Source organism: Haliaeetus albicilla, chromosome 1, assembly GCF_947461875.1.
Source record: "Haliaeetus albicilla chromosome 1, bHalAlb1.1, whole genome shotgun sequence".
NCBI lineage: Eukaryota > Metazoa > Chordata > Aves > Accipitriformes > Accipitridae > Haliaeetus > Haliaeetus albicilla.
In genome coordinates this window covers 17,450,014-17,470,610 of record NC_091483.1, presented here as the reverse complement: position 1 = coordinate 17,470,610, position 20,597 = coordinate 17,450,014, and the positions used below count along the sequence as shown (strand labels likewise).

Below are 20,597 nucleotides of genomic sequence, written 5' to 3'. Positions count from 1 at the left end.
CTCCTCTGTCAAGTGTGGGGAATCAGTCAAGTGTGGGGAATCAGTCAAGAATGATAAATCACGTATTCAACTTCAAAAAAAATATCCTTGATCCATCTGCCTTCTTTGTGTGTGTGTGTGTGTGGTTGGGTTGTGTTAAAAACAGTTTCAGCATGAGGTTAGCATATGTTGTATTTCTGAGATGTTGTCTTGTCCTTTGCTACAGCTTGGGCAATCGCAGATCTGAGGAGAATGCTTGAATCACTTGAAAATCTGTATGATGTTCTTGATTCCTTACCAATGTCTGTAAAATTATGGACTTTGCTTAAAGGTTTAATTCTTTCTTCCATTAACTAGTGTAACTTTTTAAATATGCACATCAAAAGAATAAGCAATACAGTTAATATTAATATAAGACTGTCTTTTCAATGACAGTTCCCAAGGATGGTCTCAAAAGCCAAGCTGCATTTGAAGAAATGAGGGCAAATTACATTAAAGAACTAAAGAAGATGGTAACTAAATGTCCAAGTAACTCTGGGCAAAGCTGGCAGAGATTCTACCAACTGACTAAACTTCTTGACTCCATGCATGATGTAAGTATAACTCCTCAGGGAGTGCAGACAAGTTAAGCAAAAATCTCTCCGTTAAGGTAAACCAGTAGTCTTTAATTGTGTTAACTAAAGGGAGAAAAAAAAAAATTCTTCTTAAAGGAACATCTGAGAGAAGTTGTTAGATGAATTCAAGGACAACTGCCAAGTAAAATAAGAAAATATAAGTCATTAAGGGCTGGGTCCTGCTGCCTTCTCCTATGTTAAATGGTAGTGTGTTCCTCCAATGATTCACTTAAGGTCAGTAGAACTATTAGTGGGGTCAGAGGCTCTTCAGCAGGCAAAGTGATGTTAGCTGTGACCCTAAGTTAGACACAATGCGAGTGCACCATGCAGAGTATCCCGTGAGTTGCTTCTCAAGGAAAGATGCCAGATTACTGTGTTGCACATCTAACATGCCTGATGTGCTAATAAATTTTCAATTAATTGGGTGATCTTCTACAGCTGGGATTGTAATAATGATGACTTTAAAAGACATATTAAGACCTTGGAGCCATCTTGGGTATTTGAAGCTTTATTTGAGCTTTTCAAGTATAAGGTTCACTGTATTGTTAGGTTATTTCTACCGCCCTGTCTCATTCCAATGCGAGGTGTTTGTTTTACATGCGTCAGGTATGAGATGTGATCAGTGACATGGGAAACTAGAAGTTCAGTCCCAAAACACCCAGGCTGTTGGTGCCTCAGCCCAGAGTGACTCTGAAGGGTTGTGGTAGGTGCCTAGCGCACGGGACCAGCTCGCGGTGTCAGAAGGGGTATCCGTAGCGTTGAGCTGCTGAGTTGGGAGCAACCCGGTGCTAGCCGGTAAAATGGTAAGTGCAGAGATTTACCTCGCCAGATGCTTTGAGCAGCAGCGGGGGTGTATCTCCGTGCTCTCCATAATGGAGCCTGGAGTCCCCACAGTGGAAGCCAGTGACTCAGCTATAATGGTCATCTCAAGCTGAGGGGTTTTCCCCAGTGTCCCCTGAGAGTGCGCTGGGCAGCAGCCCCTTGCCTGGGGCCAGCAGGGCTGGCACCCGTGCTCTCCGGAGCTGTGCAGCAAGTGATGGGAGACTCGTAGGGCCAGCAAGAGTGACCTTCAGTCCTGTTTGGGGACAGGAGGGGAGGGGTCCCATGAGCAGGGGCTGAAGCCCAGCAGCATGTGCGGATCACCTACCAGTGAAAACTGGTAAACTACAGCAAAGGAGATAACTGTCCTACTCCATCCTGGGTGGGCATGGATGGGTGGGTGGGCAACTCTGCTGCATGAAGAACCTACAGAACTTGCTTTCAGAGCCTGCATATAAATGTACTTCTTTGTACTCGACTTAAATTTCATTTTTGCAGAGACAGTACAGTACAATGCACTTCAGGTCAAATCTGTATAAGAGCCTGAGGTCTGTTTACAGAATGTACATATGGAATTATTTTTCAAATATTGTTCTGTTGTTCATTAAAACATTGCAAATCTTAGTGGGAGGCAGGGGGAGTATTATTAGTACTGCAGTAATAGCTCATTCTTCAGAGATCGGGTTTCACTTGCTCCGTGCCAGCAAAGGAAGTTGTAGTGTTTTAGTGGAAAGAAAGGGGATGGGTGATAAAATCATTTGCAAGATATTCACATCTGAACCTCAGGGCAGCATAACAAACCACTGCATTTATGGAGTTTTCTAATTCTCTTCAGAATAGGCAGTGTCTATGATTTGTTATTTAAATGGGTGTGCTTGTGTGGTTAAGGTGACTGGATGACAGACTCGCACTTACTGAGAATGCTACTGTGTCCTACAGACATTTTCCAAAACACAGCATTAACCATTGGGAGCTGAACTAACCAGAGGAAGCAGACTGCTCTTGCATTTTATTTAATTTTTAATTAAGCTATTTTTACATTACTTTTGTTTTAATAGAGCACTTTCTTACAAAGGACTTTTTAAAGAAAGTCCCATTGTCAGCATTCTCTGTTAAAAAGGCCAGTTGTCTGCACAACAGTGCTTCCTTTCAGAGATGATATTGGAGACTTGTTCAACAAAGGCACTTGTTTATTTCTTCTCTTTAAAACTGTTTTTTTGCTTTTTGGTTTTCAAAATCCATCAGAATAAATTTAGATTGGTGATAATATTAATGAGACATGAGAATTACTCTTCTCCCCCCACTGCCTATTAGTGCAGAATTTCTCTGTTCTATGAATGTAAATGCAAATTTTCTGCTCGATTCCTTCGTATAGGAGGAACGCTTTTTCAGCTGTCACCTATGTATTTTTAACTTACTCCATTATAATTTTAGAGGATCAGAATATATTTGGTGCTGAGAGGTCTGACTGGAGCCGAGGCCCCATGTTTACGTGCTGCCGTAGCCACAGCACTGGCATTTGCAGCGCATGCCTGAAGGGACTGGTGCAGAATTCATGCTTATTCAGCCCTCCTGCTGCCTCCAGCTTTTCCATCAGAGCAAAGCAGCATCTAGTCATTTGTGGAGTTCACTTTACCTGAGCGTAGTGATAAACAATAAAAAAATACTGCTCCTTTGCACCTTCACACTTGCTTTCATCAACCTCATTTTTAAGTAGTCTTTCTGAGGACTATGTGAAATAAAGTGCATGGGAATATCAAATTACAGTCTGCTTGGCTTACATAATATGAGGAAGAAAAAAAACCCCAAACAAGGTGGTTTTACATTACTCAGTACACTGAATCATTCATCCACACGGCGAACATATGTGCAGGTAGAAAAGTGCCGAGGTGAGGAAAAAAGAAATTTTCAAGAAGGCCAGGTAGGCACTTAAGTATTTGGAAAAAATCAGCAACTTTCTTTAATGGTCCATAAAGCCTGAAAGCACCAAAAGCGCAACCGAAAAATAAGAGATCGAAACCCATCCCAAGCAGACAAGATAAACACGGTTTCGCGCGCGTGCATGCACACACCTGCGCTCGGCCTGAAGAGCATGCCTGCAGGCTGCCGTGCAGCTTGCGTCACTGCTGCCGTGCGCCGAAACGCTCTTTATTTGCGTGGTGCTGTGTGGAAGCAGCGGTTGCTGATGCAGCAGGCGCTGGCTGGCAGCGTCGGTCCGGTCACGCAGCGCGCCCTTCCTCTCCCTCGGCACGGGGCGACAGGGAGGAGGAGGTTGTTGCCGTTCGCTTGCTGTTGCGCTATGGCTCAGCCTTCCTCGGGTGGATGGACCCCGGCGTGGGTGTCTTCGGGGGAGCGTTGAGGGCAGCAACGTAATCAACATATTTCCTTCTTGGAGGGATTGTATTTCTACTGTTGTGGCTGGCCTGCGTGCGTTAATGTGTTGCGAACCATAGCGTAGCAAGGACAACCGACTTCTCTACCCGGGACATAGAGGTTTCGGTCTTGTGCCCACGAATGGCCATAGGCATTTCAGGGAGAGATGCATATGCTGCGCTTGGACGTAGGTGAACTGTGTTATGTGATCAGACAAACGGCATGCAGGAACATTGGAAACAGATGTACTACACATGGTATCAAAAACTTCATTTGGATCCTCCTCAACATCTCCTGTTGGCTTTGGCAGGAAGGGCTGTAGCTTGCATGGCAAGCCTCATTTCATATAGAGAGTGTAGTGTATGGTTAGGCGGTTTGCAGAACAAAAGCTGAATTTGGTTTCAATCTGGCTGATACTAAACAGACTTTGAGTTAAGAGGGCTTTTGTTTCGATGCCATGACATTAAACCCTAATGTGAACCTTCCCCTTGTCTTGGCAAGGCAGAGCACTGCACTGTCATTTGCTTGTTGATATTTTCTGCCAAACAAAAATAAATTCTTTAAGGCTCATGCTGCTGAATAATTAATTTTTTATGGTTCCTGAAGGGAATACTTTATAGCTGAGGTGGATCTTTCCATAGGCTGAGAGCGCCAGGATTACACTCACTGAAAAAGCTGACAGCAGGAAGAAGGGCACAGATCCTCGAGGGGCAGGCTTGCGAGGCGTGCTGCGGTGGATGCAAATATGCCTCTGCAGGTGCTCAATCCCACAAATACGAAGCCGCAGATGGGCCCCTCAGCTGTTGCCAACACCTTTGGGTGCACTTACTCCTGCTACTGATCTGCCGAAGTTGTGTCCCACAGCTGATGAGCTGTTTGGAGCCTTGTTTTTAGTCCCAGTGCCTGAATTCTCAGAGCAGGCATTTTCTCTGTTTACGCAGAGGCTAGATCCAGTCCCTGCTCCCCAGTGTGGCCCTTACAAAAGCAGCAGGATGTAAGAGTGTGCATGGGTGTGTGCTGCAGCAGCTAATATGCGTCTGTCAAGTGAGAAATTGATTCCCAGCTCCTTAATGGAGACAGGGGCTGCTCTGAGGGCCATCTTGCTCAGTTTGTGATGGTTGGATCTCTTCTCCTTCACGTTAGTGAGTGTTTGTTGGAGGAGGGCAGATCCCCGCTGCCGTCAACACAAGAGCAAGGGAGACTTGGCTCAAAATTTACCCTGGCCAAAGGCTGAGGGTGCTTCATTGGTGTGTGATACTGTGGGTTTGCATGCATCCTCTAAGGATACAAAATGAGTTCAACTTGGGTTCCTCCATGTCGTGTCCAGGTGTCAAGTGCTGTGGTTTCGGTGCGCGCATGTTTATGAAGAAAACCCGAAGAAATGAGTGCAGTCCCTAAATTGGATAAATGCACCTGTCCAGGCAGAAATAAGTTCCACGTTTGCTCTGGTCAGATACTGTTGGTGCCTAATCCATATGCGTTTTACCCACCTTTTGCTCCTTGCTAGCGTGAGGTAAATACACAGCGTAGCTGTAATCAGAGGCTTCGTCCCTTGGTCTTACCTCGTTTTCCCTGTGTTGGTGGGAGGTTTTACTCTTTCAGTTAGAGTTCAAGACTTCATAAGCAGCTAGGAATTAGCCATTGTGGCAGCAAAGAACATCTGTACCGCTGAGAATCAGCCTGTGAGCCATCCCAGGGGGGAGGAATAATTTACGTCCTGAGCCCTCAGAGTAATAATTAATTTACATCATGGGATTTTCATAGGACTGGGAACAAAAGGGAATATAGTGGTAATGGAATAATCAAGAGCTGGCTGGCAATGGTTTTCCTGCACCTTACCAGTTGTGAAGCAGGAGCTTTGTATCCACTGTGTGAAGGGGAAAAAGCAGGAGGTTGCAATAGTCCCGAGCTCACCCAGGGTTCTTTGCTGCCGGGGGGAAAGGAGGCCGGCTGGCCTCGGCTGCTGCTTCTTACCTTAGCAGGGCAGCAGGCTCCTGACTCCTGCGCAATTTGAAACACGCAGGTTTTGAAAGCAGGAGGCAAAATACCGCTGCTCAGCTGATGGGCAGCAGCTTGTCCCTTCAGGGAGCCTGGCTCGGTGCAGGTAGTCACCAAGGCTGTGCAGTTGCATCGTGAAGAGCTGCAAGGTTGCCTCCTCCGAAAACGCACCCGCTCCATACTGCGTAGGAAACGGGCAGAGACCTGTTTCTGAAAGGGACAGAGAAAGTTTTTGGAGTGTCATTTTTATATGATAACACTGAGGTTTCTGCCAGTAATAGCTGTAGCTAATAATAGGAAGACGTTACTCAGCATCGTGTTGTTACCCTACTGCTGTCTTAATTGCTGTATCAGTAGGTTTAATTGCAAAGATGCTCCTGATAGAGAAATGACTGTGGGCTTTCATACCACACTTGGAGATTGTGAGAGATTTTGAAGTCAGAAAACTAACTGGGCACAGAAATGTGCACCCTTGCAAATCAGATGATTCTTACCATTTCTGGAAATAGAAGGGCATGGTGAGATTGCCAAACTAAAATCAATTCTTTTTGCTGTAAAAATTCTCCAAGTGCTTAAAGGTCACTGTAACTGTATTAACTTCAGGGACTTCATTAAAGGATTCATTTTTTTAATTATGAAGAACAGTATGGGTGAAAAAGTCTATTTTATGGAACCCCCACCCTAATAACAGAAAATGATGTTTGATTAATACTCCTATTTCTCAGAGGTGCTCAATACAGCATACAAATGCGAAGATTGATTAAGTAAAAATCTCAGAATTACTAAGACTGCTGTAGCCTTGAAAATGTTTAAAGGCAGCACACTCTCTGTAGGACAGTGATGAGAGAAAGCTTCATAATTAATGACTGAAGTGGTGAAGGGTTATAGCTAACAGCTGATCCGCTTGCTGGCAGAAGAACTGTCATGTCTTACAGCAGTCTGGGTGACATGGACTTGATAATTCTGACCTGTTTGTCTGCATCCCAGCTCTTATTAATTTATTTAGTGGTATTTGCCCACCCGGAGAGGCTGCCGTCTCCATTCTGGGAGATACCCAGGACCCAGCTGGGCAAAGCCTGGCACTGCCCGCCAGGAGCAGGCACTACCCGAGTTCCCGTCCCCCGGCACTGGCCCGATTCCACCGCACGCAGAGGGAGGCTTGCAATGCCGTCAAAGGTACCGAGCCGTGTTTTATTGGCAGCACCAAAGAGAGCTACTACAGCGGTAAGAACGATGTCCTGGTTGCATCCTGAGGAAATGGGAATTATTTTAGTTGTGGCCTTAACTGCACTGTCTGTGCTCTGCTAAGCTGTAACTCTTCAGAAGAGTGCTTCAGTAGCTGAAATAATTGGAAATTGTAGAAGTAAATACGTTTCTAGTCACTGTTGCACTGCTTGTGAAAACAGTGGTGCTTTTGTTCACGCTGCTTAATTAGAGTTGCCTTTCACGCTGCTGTACTGGAGGAGGTGTCAGCAGTTCCAATATAAACTACCAGAAGTAGAAGGTAAAAGCGGTCAGGTAAAGTGTAGTCAGGAGTTCTTGGAGCACGGAAATTTTACAAGCCTTTGAAGAACAATCAGAAGTATATTTGATCTAGAAAATTCATAAGCCAAATTCAGAGGTGCTGTATAGCTTGCGTTACCTTACTTGTAACCTGTGGTGTATCAGTCAGTGTCACTGCAATGATAGAGCTTGTGCATTACAAAAGAAAGCAAACTTCTTCATTTCCTTACTGAAGAGGGAACTTCTCTTTTAAAGCAAAAGACTAGCTAAATTATTTACCTGTTACAAATCAAAACTGTATCAGACAAATGTTGCTTGAGATGCAGAGGCAGATACTCAAATTTCAAAATTAACTGTGGAACTTTTCATCCTTTCTGTGCATCTTCATGCCAAGGCTGTTGGACTTGGGGGGCGGGGGGGGGGGGGTGGTGGTACCTTTGAAAGTGCATGAGAACACGCCTGCAGAAAAGAGCACTGCTCGTGGCTCAGGTCTTGGTCTTGCAGCCTTCTCTAGCTGACCTTATCATATTGTTTACATTTTAGTATGTCTGAGTTGGCCTTTGATTCTCCCGCATTCATTCCTCTTTGTTTTAAATTAGTGCTAGAAATGCTTCCCCAGCCCACAAAGCCATGCAGCTTTTAAGGTTGCAGTTAAAAAGATGCTGACCGCAGTCCCGTGTTCCTTATGACACATGCGGTGTGGTTCCTAATACTCCCGTTTTCTTAAAGTGATTGATTATTGTCAAGTATGTTAAAGTTGGTAACTTTGCTTAAGAAAGAGAGGAACAAAAGTTTTAGCAGACTAAATAGGTATAGAATATATATTATCCTTAAGGCTCCAAACCCAGGTATGACCTGATAGCAGGTTCTAGGTATTTTCTTTCAAACTGCTGTGTAAACTTAACCTTTCTTCTCTGTGGTCAGGCTCACAATGTCCTATGGTATGATAGTATCTGTGATCACACCCCTCGCCCCCAGACTGCGAACTCATTTATTGTATAGAATAGATTATGCTCTCTTCATGAATGTTATTATTTTTCATTTATTTCCCCTTCTGTCCACATATTCACCAGACACACATATGTACTTGATACTACTAAAAGCTTGCTAAGAAGGCAGAATAGGTTCCGATGTAGGCTTTTCTGTGATACCTATCTCACTGCATTCAGAGGCCTCACATGAGCGTGATGAGGCAGGAATTAGCTTAAATTGCCCAGAAGGTGAGCCATCAGCACAGTGAGGACGGCTGACAGTGGAATAGAGGTGACCTCAACCCCTTCACTTACATTCAGTGCTGTGAAACTACTCCTGTTGAAGTTTAGGAAAAGCAGTACGTTTATCAGGTCATGGTCAAGGTTGCGTTGGGGTGAAGGCTTAGTTTGCTTAGGTGCTGGTATTTGATGGCACAGGCAGGGAGGAGGTAGTGGTGATTACACCAAGAGAGAGTTTCTTTCACTTTGTTTGGGTTTGTGTTATGTTTGGAATATTTTTGGCACAGTATATGCAGAAACAACCTCCTCCTAATGGGTAAAGTAAACCTTTGAACATCAGCAATTTTTTCCCTTGAAAACCAAATTATGTCTATGCTACTTATTTAGCATGCATCTGTTTAATTAATTAGCATTGCTTCATGACATGCCAGATCATTGGGAATGAACTAAGCAACAGCAGACTCGTGGAGTGCTCAATAGCAGAAAGTCATGTGTTCGAATGATCTCAGCACTTCCCTATGTTGTTCATAAATTGCTTGTAGGTTTGCAAGAACAGCTGTGAAAGTCCTGAAAATAAGTAAAAAGGTGTGTGGTGCTACAGGACAGTAGTCTGTTGCTGCCTGTATTTATTTCCTTTTCTGCCTTCCAGAAGTCCACTTTTATTTACTCTAACAGGGGCTTTACTGCAGAGTGCAACTCTACATGTTAAGAATTGAAATGACTAACTTGTGTTTGATAAACTAAACAAGCAGGAGTGGTTTAAGTAAGTCCTTTGCAAGGACATAAGGCATCAAAATTAAGCTGTGCATAACTTTTGAATTTTTAAACAGCAGAGCCTCTAGTTTTTCTTCAGTTGTACAATGCAGTAATTTGGTGGACTACAATGAAAATTAATAGGCTAACTGAAACCTTAGACGCACTTCATTCATGGGTACCTCAGAAGCTGACTTGCCTCTGCCCCTTGACTGACTTGCATTGTCCTTTCTTAAAGATTGCAAAGGGTCCAACATAGTGTAAGGCTTTAGGAGATGCATTTACATCACAGCAACCAAAAAAACTAGTTTTGAAATAACGTTCTCTTGCTGCTAAAGGTCATGAACAAGTATTCCTCAATTGTATCAAAGTACTATGTAAAACTAACCCAGCAAAAGCCTGTATGCCTGTAGGTTGAGCCATAAGATTGCTTTACCATGTTTTTATCATTTAAATAGAAGTAAATCCCCGAGTAGTGATACTGGAAGAGGTCTTTTTGTCTTCATAGTTCTCTCGCTCTAATGGTGCGTTGTTTTATAGCAAAGATAAGCTGCAGTTGCAGTTTTGTGTGGAGATAGCACAAGAGACAAAACAAATTAAAATGCTCAAAAGCCAAAATTAATGTTCATTCTTGTAGTGTGATTAAGTTTCCCACAACATGTAAACCAAAACAAAGCTCTGTAACTGACAAATGAGAACAACGCAACTTGAGACAAGGTAGAAGAAGTCAGAGAAAATTTATTGGTGCTTTGAAGACATGCAGTATTTTTTTCCACACATCAAAAGCTCGTGGTACCTGTATGCCATTTAGTACCTCAGCTCCTGTTCCTGTTGCAGGTGGAGACCACCTTTATTAGGATTACAAAATGGCTGTCAGTTGCCTTTTGGGAGAACTGTGATAGGGTTTCACCTTTGCCACCCAGAGGAAGGCACAGGAGTGCCACAGCACAGCGTACGGTGCAGTTTGGTTCTGCTGGTGGTGCGCCAACAGATAACTCGGTCGTTGTGGTGTTACAGAGCAAAGCTTCCTTCTCTGTCATTGAAGAGCTAATTAGAAATTTTTATCATTAAAATTCCCAGCATCATCCTTAATCTACTGAGAGAAAGCAAAAGTGTGCTGTTAGCCACCACTACAAAAATAGAGAATTTAAGGGTTTTTTTCAAAACTAAATACTTCCCTAAATATTTTCTCTATAGTTTAATGAGTAATAAGGAGAAAAAAAGCTTGGGGTATGTGTATTAAAAAATGCATTTGTATATAAATAGAAACGCTTTACCAGATGAACAATTTCATATGGACTGCAGTGCTATAAAACCTGAAATGCTACAGTGTGACACAGCATTCATGTTGTTGAACTAAAAACATCAGCTGCTCTGGCAGTTGTAGGTTGCGGCCCCTGGAGAGTACACTGAACTTAACCAAATAATCTGATTTAATGAACCTGTATCCAGCTGAAATTTAGAGATACAATAGTTTATGGCTATCTTTTCTCTCTGGGCAGAAGGCTTTATTTTCATAGACATTGAGTACCTATAGTTTTCATGATGGCCAGTTGCCTGTTAGTGAAATGAAACATGCAGTTACGCTGAAAAATCAAACCTGTGGTATCTTGGTTTTTGCTAGTTAGCTCATTTTTAACGACTTAAGTAGCACTTCGGGATTTGAGTTCTCTTGTTTGCTGTTTAACCCCTGCAGATGCACTGCCAAGTCAGAGTAAGATGCCATTTCTTGGTAATAATCCATTATCGATAAGCTGCTGTTTGCATGCAAAATTCTCTGTGTTTTTCCTAAAAAGTGTTTCTTTCTGTATTTCAGCTTGTTAGTGACTTATTGGAATTCTGTTTCTACACCTTCCGAGAGTCTCAGGCACTGAAAGTAGAGTTTCCAGCCATGCTGGTAGAAATCATCAGTGACCAGCTACCAAAGGTGGAATCTGGGAATGCCAAGCCCCTGTACTTTCACAGGAAGTGATAGAAAATGTCTTAAATGGAAGAACTTTGCCTTAAGTTTCCCTGTGTTATTCCACACCCATGAAGGACCCAAGAAACCATATTTTAAACATGCTATTTACACTTGTTCAGCAGTCTCTGAATAGTCTAAAATCATATGAAGGGTTTGGGGAATGGAAAGCAGTTGACTCGGATGGGGCAAGACCTAGATGTTTGGAAATTACCCCATAACCCTAAAACACTTAGAAAATGTTCCTGTTCCTCTGGATGAAAAGCCATATCTAGTCAATAACTCTTTGATTTTGATATTTTAACAGATGGAGTTTTAAATATGCCATGTAGTTTCTGGTATTGTTTGCTTGTTTTAAAAGGGTTCGAGAACTAATGAGAACTTTTTACAGCTTACCCTTGGTTTGCACATAAAACGTAAAGTCAATATGGGGCATTAATATTCTGTTCTTGTAAAAAAAAAAAAACAAAAAACAAAACAAAAACTATATATATACACACATATATACACACACACACACACACACACACAAACCCTAATGTGTAAAGTAATAACAGAACATTTGGTGTGGAATACTCTGTTATCCCCACCTGTGGCATTTGTTATCCCATGTTATCCCATCATAGATGATATACACTGTGTTAAGTGTCCATTTACTATTTAATTAAAAAGGATAAGATGTGAAAACAAATGCCCTGGTATCAATTTATAGTACCTATTGTGCTGGCTTTACAAATAATTTTTTGCAGTCTTGCTGTACTGTACATTGCTGTATGTATAAATTGTGAAGGACCTGAAATAAGGTGTAAGGAACTTTTGTAAATGAGACAAAAAAATCTTTAATGGTTAATAGGATGAATGGGAAAGTATTTTTGAAAGAACTCTATTTTGCTGGAGACTATTTAAGTACTATCTTTGTCTAAACAAACAAGGTAATTTTTTTGTAAAGTGAAATGTTCTGCATGCATAATGAACCGTTTACAGTGTATTTAAGAAAGGGAAAGCTGTGCCTTTTTTAGCATCATATCTAATTTACCATCCTACAGTATCTGTTGTAAATAACCACACTTAACCTTTTCAGTTGTATTTAAGCCTTTCTATTTTCCTCCATATTTTTCTCCCTTTGGTCTCGCTTGCAAGCGTACGTGACTTGAGCACATCTTAGAAATCCTGCTTCATATTTCTGTAGGAAACTACACTTTGTTGTGTTTGCCACTTTACGAAGGTTTCATTTAACAAGACAAATTACGGTCTCTCCAAAGCTTTTGCCAGCGTAATGATACAGTGAGTTCTTGCCCTCTATTTCCTTTCTCTCTCAGGGGAACAGGGGTGAATAAGATGTTGAATGATTTTTCTTTTTTTATTAAGGTTTCCCAGATAGTTTGTTTTTCCTTTGAATACTGGATACATAAAACATCTTAAAAGGTTAGATTATTATTTCAGATGGGGGAGAGCGATTTCTGATTATGATGAAGGGAACATGCAGATCATTACAGTAAGTATATTGAACAGATGTGTACTGGTGGGAGGGATGGTAAGGTACTGGTAAGGGCAGATTAGCTGAGTCGAATTTTTAGTGATAAACTAAAACTATATGTAATTTTGTAAACATTTTTGTAGTAATCAGAATACATCTGAGCAGACAAATGTTCACCCTGCAGGTTCAACTCAGTTGGTCTGATTTTGTCTCAAAAATGTTTTCTCTAGAACAAGACCGCAAAGAAAAAAATTTTTGAGGTGATTTTCACCATTTCACAATTTATAAGCAAATAAAAGATTTTGGAGTAGAATAGAGGACAGGTGAACTTTTCTGAGGCTCAATTGTTGCTACCATATGCTCATGTTTAAATAGAATAGTCTTTCAGAGTCCTAATCTATAGTGTTCTCTCTGGGTGCCACTGGCATTTTTGAGCTCCAGTTTGTCCCTTGGCCGGTCAGAATGTAGCATTTCTTTTAAACGGTGGTCGAATTAAGAAGAATTCTACACCCTTTCTGAGTCCAAATTTTGAGGTGTGCTTTGGTGCACTGAAGACAGTCAGTGCTACTTGTCTTTTTAAATGACACCTGCCTTATGCAATGGGTAATCTGTAAAGACTGTATTCAGAGAGGTTTTTTTATATATAAGTATATAGATACATATATTATTTGCATTTTGGAAGTCTAATTCATAGGCAGATCTTTAAATACTGACCTGCACAGCAATATGAAAGCCAAACTTCCAACGTGAGATACACAGCATGCAGACTGGTTGTTTACAGTAAAGACGCAGTCATACATCCATCTTTTCATTTACATTTTTTTTTAAAGTCTAAACCAGAAAATTTCAAAGCCAGGTTCTGGGTGAATACAGTCTGCAGCAGCTTTTTATATTAACAAAGTTACTGCCTCCTTTTCTGTCTCAGAGTAACTTTGCTTGATTAAAATAGCAAAGCCATATTCTACACTTCACTGTTAAATGCCTGTCCCAGTCCAAATTGTTGTCTGTTTGCTCCTATTTTTGTACCTTATTACTTTTAATCTTGGTTTGGTACAATTCATAATTCACAGAAACTTCATATAATTAAACACACTAAATTAGTTTTAAAAAGCAATTTATATCTTTATGCAAAAACGTATGTCTGTCTTTGCAAACAACTGTAAGCAGATTATAATAAATCCTTTACTTTAATCACCTGTTGTTTATGAAACCATTCATTGATTATTATTTTTTGATAGAGATCATTGAAGTAATAGATACAATTGGATATAGATGTTGTAAGAGGCAGTATTCTCTTATCAAGGACACTTAAGCAGAATAGCCATCACTTTTTTTTATCTAAACCTGTGTACAGCAAAAAAAAAAAAACCCAACAACTCTAGTTTTTAGCTACTGGGAAGTTACATTCTTTTGAATTTGTTTAGAATGAAATAGGCATTTGTCTCCTGCAAAATACAAGACAAACTAAAACACCTTTTAGAAGTGGGCTTCTGTTCATCGAGCTAAATTATTTTGTTGTAAGAAGGAACAGGGATATACAGCAAGAGCATTGTATACACAGTTAAAATGTAAAATAGTGTTAATGTACTGCAGTGGGTATTTCAGGAATACTACACATCGTGCGACTGAACAGTTGCGCAAAATAAAATAGAAAAGACTAAAGTTTGCAATATCAAAATCTTATTAAAAAGATACTTTACAATCAATAATGCAAAAAGCTAATTCACAGGGTGATGTTTTTCACTGACTTGTTTAAACATTTATGAAATTAAACAATTCTACAGTTAATGCACTTTTAATTGTTTATTAAAGATTTGACTTTTTCTTTTTTTAGAGCAATGTTTTCAGCTGGAGGTCAATGACTTGATAAGATAGACAGCAGTTCTGAGGCCAGGAAGCTCAGAGGAATGTTTAAGAATTCTTGGAGTTTAAATAGATTCCTGGATGAAAAATAAAAGCAGCCAGCAGTATGGTGTAAACAGTAAAATCTATGCATAATGATGCATTTATAATTAGGGGTTTGCTTCTGTATGTTTAAAGCTTTTTAAATAAATAGAAAATATTGTTTGGTCTTTATGTTAATGTCTGCAAGTACCTATTTTTCTTTTTTTTTTTTTCTTTTTTTTATACAAATTGTACAAATATACATGAATTAAACTGGTTTGATTGCAAGTATTTCTTGCATTTTAATGTCAGATAGGTGCTGGTGCAGTGATATCCTTAGAGGCAAGCTTCTGCTCATCTAGAAACGATATTAAGTAACTAACAATGTAATAATGCATCTTTCTTCATACATCTAGAAATTTGGTTTCATCAAGCTCTATTAATTTGGATGACACAACACATACAATGGCTTCAGCCAGGAGAGCAGCTACTCACGCTGTAGAATAAGGCATGCCCAGCCGTGAGGAATTTGGTTCACTCAACCTGGGTAACTCTGCTTGCCAAATGATGTGCTGACACTGTTACACGCACAAGCTACGTCCCACTCAAAGAAACAAACCCAGCAATCTTCAGTAGCCAGACAAGTCCGGCTTCCGGTTTCAGTTAACCTGGAGCTGCTGTACCCATTGACCAAAGTTAGAATTTCTCTCATGAAAATAGGGATTCACTATTTGATATACACAAGGTTTCCCCAGCGATGAAATCAAACTGCCTTCTCAGCGTCACGTCTTTTCCAATTACAGTAAGATAGTTAGAAGGGGAAATAAAACTCTTGCTATCCTGGTTTGTTCTGTGCCCTATCGATCTCAAAAATTCACCACTAAGTTCTGCACGAAGCTTGGTCCGTGGTGTAAGACCGCCACTGAACTGCATTTTGTTTTTGTTTTTGTTTTTAAAGTTAGACAAACTTTTTATTGCCAAAAATCCTTGCACCTGCCTTCTGTTTGCTGAATTGTCAGAAGGAAAGAATAGCAGAGGATCAGCAGTGTTAAGAAAAATTTCCCATATGTTTACAAGCAGATGTAGCTGTCGTATGCTGTTCTAGAAATAAGAAAACACTATCACTACTTAAAAACGTAATGAAACTTGTAATCTGACCTCACGCTGGGACACTGCTTTCTTTCAGGTATCTACAGAGACTGGGAGTTCATGATGAGTACAATATAGTACTAAGATAGGAGTGAAAAAAATGCCCTTTCATTTCAAAGATTTTGCTAGGTAAAACATGCCATGCCATAAGGTTTTTAAAAGAACACTTTAACTGTAGATGTCAATAGGATGAAGGTTATTTGGTGCTTACCTGTGGTTACTGCAAGCAGCGCAGATGAGGGCACACTGTTGAACTCTGAGGTAGAAAATGATGTCCAAGGCTCATGCAGGTTAAAAGGTGAAACTCCAGTGAAGACTTTCTGTTAAACCGTGTTTAGCACTGGTGCATTTACAGCCTACATAAGCCCTCTGTCAGCCACTTTTCTCTTTAAATTGCAAACAGGTAAGAATTGTGAAATGGGTTAAGAGAACAAGGAACAGAGCACAGAGAGGCAAGTTTCTCCCCGAGTCTTCTCTGTGATACAATTACAGAGGTTTAGCTAGCAAAAGCTGTAAGCAATGTAGCAGGAACACTTACTTTGATTTTAGGGCAGATAAATCAGCCAATGAGATTTTTCTTTCACTGCTGATGAAAGACTGGGTATCAGAAGGAAACCTGCCATGAAGATCAGCTGGGACAACGATTAACAACATTCAGCAGCCTGAAAACCCCAGGGTTTTTCACCCAGCAGAGTGAAAACGCTGCCCAGCCAAGGCACAGAGTTGTGCACTGTCCAGTGACTAACACAGACTGTAAATTCTTACTGATCCCAGCCAGTCAGGAGTCTCAGCTTTTCCATTAATTATTCAGCAAACACGCATTCGACCTTAATCCCCAGGCTGAGGGATTCAATCTCTGGCCCCCACCATGATGGCAAGGCAAACGTCATTTTGCATAAAAAGCACATAATGAGGTGGGTTTTTTTCCCTAATTCACCCTCTAATTTTCTGCCTGTGTCATGCTTTCACTACCAGGAGTCTCAGCTTTTGAAAACTGACACATGCATGCCCCTAAGTGCAGTAACCGGTGCATAGCAAGGGAAGGGGAACCCAGCCTGAGGATTAAGCTGAACCTGTACCCACAGCTGTGACACGAGAGCAGCCCCCCATATGAGGATGCAGTCAGGCCAGACCCATGAAGAATGATGACTCCTGCTGCCGGGCCAAAAGAGAAGACCCCTTTGACTGGCTTTCTCCACAACCAATTCCCTGTCCTCCTGCCTGAAGTTAACAGTGCGTTAACTCTGCTCTTCCCAAATCTACCAAGCCATGGAAAAGACAGACAAGAGCCATGCCCTACGGCCCAGCTTCAGGAAAGAAAACAATCTCAAAAGGATGGGAAAGAAAGAGGCCTGACTTTCTTTACACGAATCTTAACTTTTAGCATCCTTTAATCTCTACTTCCAAACAGTCAGTACGAGGGCATCATTTACAGCGCTCTTCAGCAGTGAGGAAGAAGAATGAGATGCGCCATGGCTACTTGGCTGTACGAGTCTGTGCTCAGCATTAGTACGACCAGGCTGATGTGGAAACCCATATGGTGGGTAGCCGTTACCACAACTAAATTCCTAAGAGGCAGTGTGGTTAGCCTGAAAGCCAGATCTGATCTGGCTCAGTTCACACCACTGCCTTTAGACAACGTCTAGGACTTGAGAAAGTTTGGAGTAGTATTACCTCTGCTCAGTGTATCACTTCTCAGTAGAAAAGTTTTCTTCTTGTTTGTGTTCTGCGTGGCTCCAGAAGTAACAGGAGTGTCACCTAAAGGCAAACAGGGTCACGGGACTGGATGGAAGAGACTTTTAAGTCTTTTAATCCTTCTCTATATATCTGCCTTTTTAAACCACCTCGCTTAAAAGGAAAAAAAAAACCCACCCAAACCAAACCACAGAGCTAGAGCTGAGAAATACATGGAGAATTTTGGAAGACAGCAGCCAGAACAAGATCAAACATGCACTGCACGTTTAAAACAACAGAACAAATGGAAGCAACTTGCTTACAAAGCTCGTAAGCTTCAAGTTATCACAGCTTCACTATCTGACAAGCCAGCATACCTAGCTGCCACACCTACTAGGCTAAGACATTTACATTCTCCCTCTTCTTTGAACATTTTCCACCAACTGGTAGCCATGAAAACTGAGTCTGGCCACAAAAACCACCATCCTGCCTCCAGAATGACTCTTCAGGGCCGCAAATGAGTTGATAGAGCTGTGGGCCCGGGCGACACAATATCCAGCCAGAACAGTACTTTGCCATGTGAACAAATCTGAGTAAGGAAACCTGCAATCTGTTGCTGTAAGTATTGGTGCAATCATTTCCTTAACACTGAGTCAAGGAGCAAATTGTAGAACTTGATCTCCTTCACAGAAGTCCAAAAGTCATCTTCAGTGCTTGGGTCACTTAGCCACTACGCCAAGACAAGAATCACCTAAAAGCTGTATGGCAGAGAGTCACTGCTCAAATACCACGAGAATTCACCAGATGAAACTCCTCCAAGCTATGAGGTTTAGTGCTGGAGAGCTGTACTGACTTGGCCCACCATTGTTCCATCTGGAAACGATTTGTGCATACTCCAATGGTCTATGCAGTCTGGGCAAAGGAACAGCATAATGGTATGGAGTTAAATCTTAAGGGGGGGGGAAAAGCCATCCCAACCTTAAGGCAGCATTAACCATTAACTGGTGTACTAATCACATTAGTTAGAAAAAAATTGCAAGCTAAGTATATCTGCAGTAAATCACTCAAAATCCACGGAGTCCAATTTATAAGCAAGCCTGTATTAGCATGTCATCCTGTCATATTTTCCTGCATCCTCTCCACTGCCTCCCAGAGGGTCTTACTTGAAGGAGAGAAAAATACAAAGATCAGTGATAAACTGCACGTAACTTTTTTTTTTCTCGTTACAAGGCACAGATGCATACACCACAAGATTTCTGGAAGCTTTGTCTATGATCACAGCTAACTCTCTTACTACTCAAATAGTTCTACAAATTATGAGGCAGCTACTTGAGGATTCTGATACTATGAAGTATCATTAAGATCTTACAATTGACAGTTACAGGGGAGGAAGAAAGGGAAGCTCAAGGAGGAACGAGACAGACAGACAACAGATAAAATGCAAGATGCCTTCAGGATGCACAAGGATCATAGCCAGAGATTCTCTTTTCCTTTTGGCTTGAGCTTGCAGCGTTGCCTATTTAAAGTGAGGAAAGTTCCCCATCCATTTTGGAGCCTGCTTAAGGCTGACTGCATACAGCTGCCAATAGTTACTTCACGTCATAACTCACAGAACCAGAGCAAAGTATTCTCCAACATGGGAATGACTTAGGTCAAATAGCAAATGACATTTTATTTCATTTACAGTGATATTTTTGAGTAGCAAAGGAACCATGACGTATAGGAGCCTGTGATAAAAGTTCATGTGTCTTATCTTCATAAAATAAATGAAATCATACACACAACACAAACGAATGTATTCTTTGAAGACATTTGAAAAATGTCACGTCTTGATACCTATTATTTTACTTACTGGTGTGTGTTCCATACTGTCTATTCCACTTTGAAACATAATTTAATTGTCAGCATGATAGCTTTTTTTAGCCAACAGTATTTTCCAAACCCAAATAATATTCTGTTAAAAATGCTGGTTATCGATTCATGATCTCCAGGACACGTAAGTTTATAAAAATCTTCAACTGATAGTTGAGTCACAGATCAACCAAATATTTGACTTAAAATGCTAGTTGCATTGCAAACAAACATACCACTACTGCTCTTTACAATTGAAAAAAGCACCCTATTAAAAAATTAACCTATCCTTCCATCCCCCTTTCTTGTCCGTCCCCCCCCATTGCAACCCTTAAAGAATCTTTTTTTGTAATTCATATTTGGCAACACTTAATGTCTTTATACAGATTAGGATCTTCAACCCATAGTCAGGCTCTTCGTTGATTAAAAGCAGTCACAAAAGTGGAGAGAAGTGACTATAACAAAAATCCATGGATACCATGTACACCTTCTTGGCGTTCAATGCACAAAGCTATAAAAACTGAACATAATTTTGTGGAATAAGTCCTCTCTTGCCATTTAGTGTGCCTTCTAGCCATCCTGGTTCTCTGGAAAATTGCACTGCAAAAGAAAAGGAAAGAAATTACTGCATCTTTCTGTCCTTGAATTAGTAGTTTTAGCTTTAGCTCCATGACACCAGGCAAAGCATCCATAAAAACATCCAGTCTTCTGCAATGACCAGTTTGAGAATCTGGCTAGAAAAGATGAAGAGGATGATTAACTTAAATATTTGCATAATGTAGGTGCTTGAACTACCTTCTGCAAAGTATACATGCTGAAATAGCTTTTAGGCGCAGGAGACTTCACTAAGGAAACAGTTAATGGAACTTAGGACAGGTTTATAAAATAGAAAATCTAGACGCCTTTGGGGAACAGTTAGAATTCGTATCAAACAGTGGGAAACAATTTCAGTAGCTGGGGGCAAAGCAAGACCAAAAACCTGTCTTGAGCAGAGGTGATGAATCTGGAATCTCTGAGCCACAGAAAAATGGCGTAGGACCTTACCCTGCATGAAAAGTAAGCATGTAAAGGATTATAGGGAAAATAGAAATAAGCCAGATCTCACTCCAAGTACCATTTCTTCACAGAGTACAGCTGCTCTTGGAAGAGACCAATGGACAAAATTTGAATCATTCTTCTGGTTAAATCCTCTCTCTGAAATTCAAATACATAGTGCTATTCACAAAACACAAAGGAAAGGCTTGAACAATATGCCGTGTTCCTTATTGCCATCCTAAGTGTTTACCGGTGCTGATCCCAAAGTTTATGCAAGAGTATCTGTGAATCCAAAATAAGAAAAATTTCAGCTCAGA

At 41.0% G+C, this 20,597-nt stretch overlaps 2 protein-coding genes across 6 annotated transcripts in view; one reads left to right on the top strand and one right to left on the bottom strand.

Moving 5' to 3' along the window:
* NR3C2 (nuclear receptor subfamily 3 group C member 2) overlaps window positions 1–14,763 on the top strand; it is a 218,964-nt gene extending 204,201 nt beyond the window's left edge. For all 4 annotated transcript variants that reach the window (XM_069780415.1, XM_069780394.1, XM_069780405.1 and 1 more), the window contains 2 exons: window positions 415–572; window positions 11,067–14,763. In XM_069780415.1, coding sequence (XP_069636516.1) covers window positions 415–572; window positions 11,067–11,222 — 314 coding nt within the window. In that variant the 3' untranslated portion in view covers window positions 11,223–14,763. The remainder of the gene's footprint in view (window positions 1–414; window positions 573–11,066) is intronic.
* A 4,278-nt stretch (window positions 14,764–19,041) lies between these two features.
* ARHGAP10 (Rho GTPase activating protein 10) overlaps window positions 19,042–20,597 on the bottom strand; it is a 154,216-nt gene continuing 152,660 nt past the window's right edge. For both annotated transcript variants that reach the window (XM_069780480.1, XM_069780471.1), the window contains one exon: window positions 19,042–19,845. In XM_069780480.1, coding sequence (XP_069636581.1) covers window positions 19,757–19,845 — 89 coding nt within the window. In that variant the 3' untranslated portion in view covers window positions 19,042–19,756. The remainder of the gene's footprint in view (window positions 19,846–20,597) is intronic.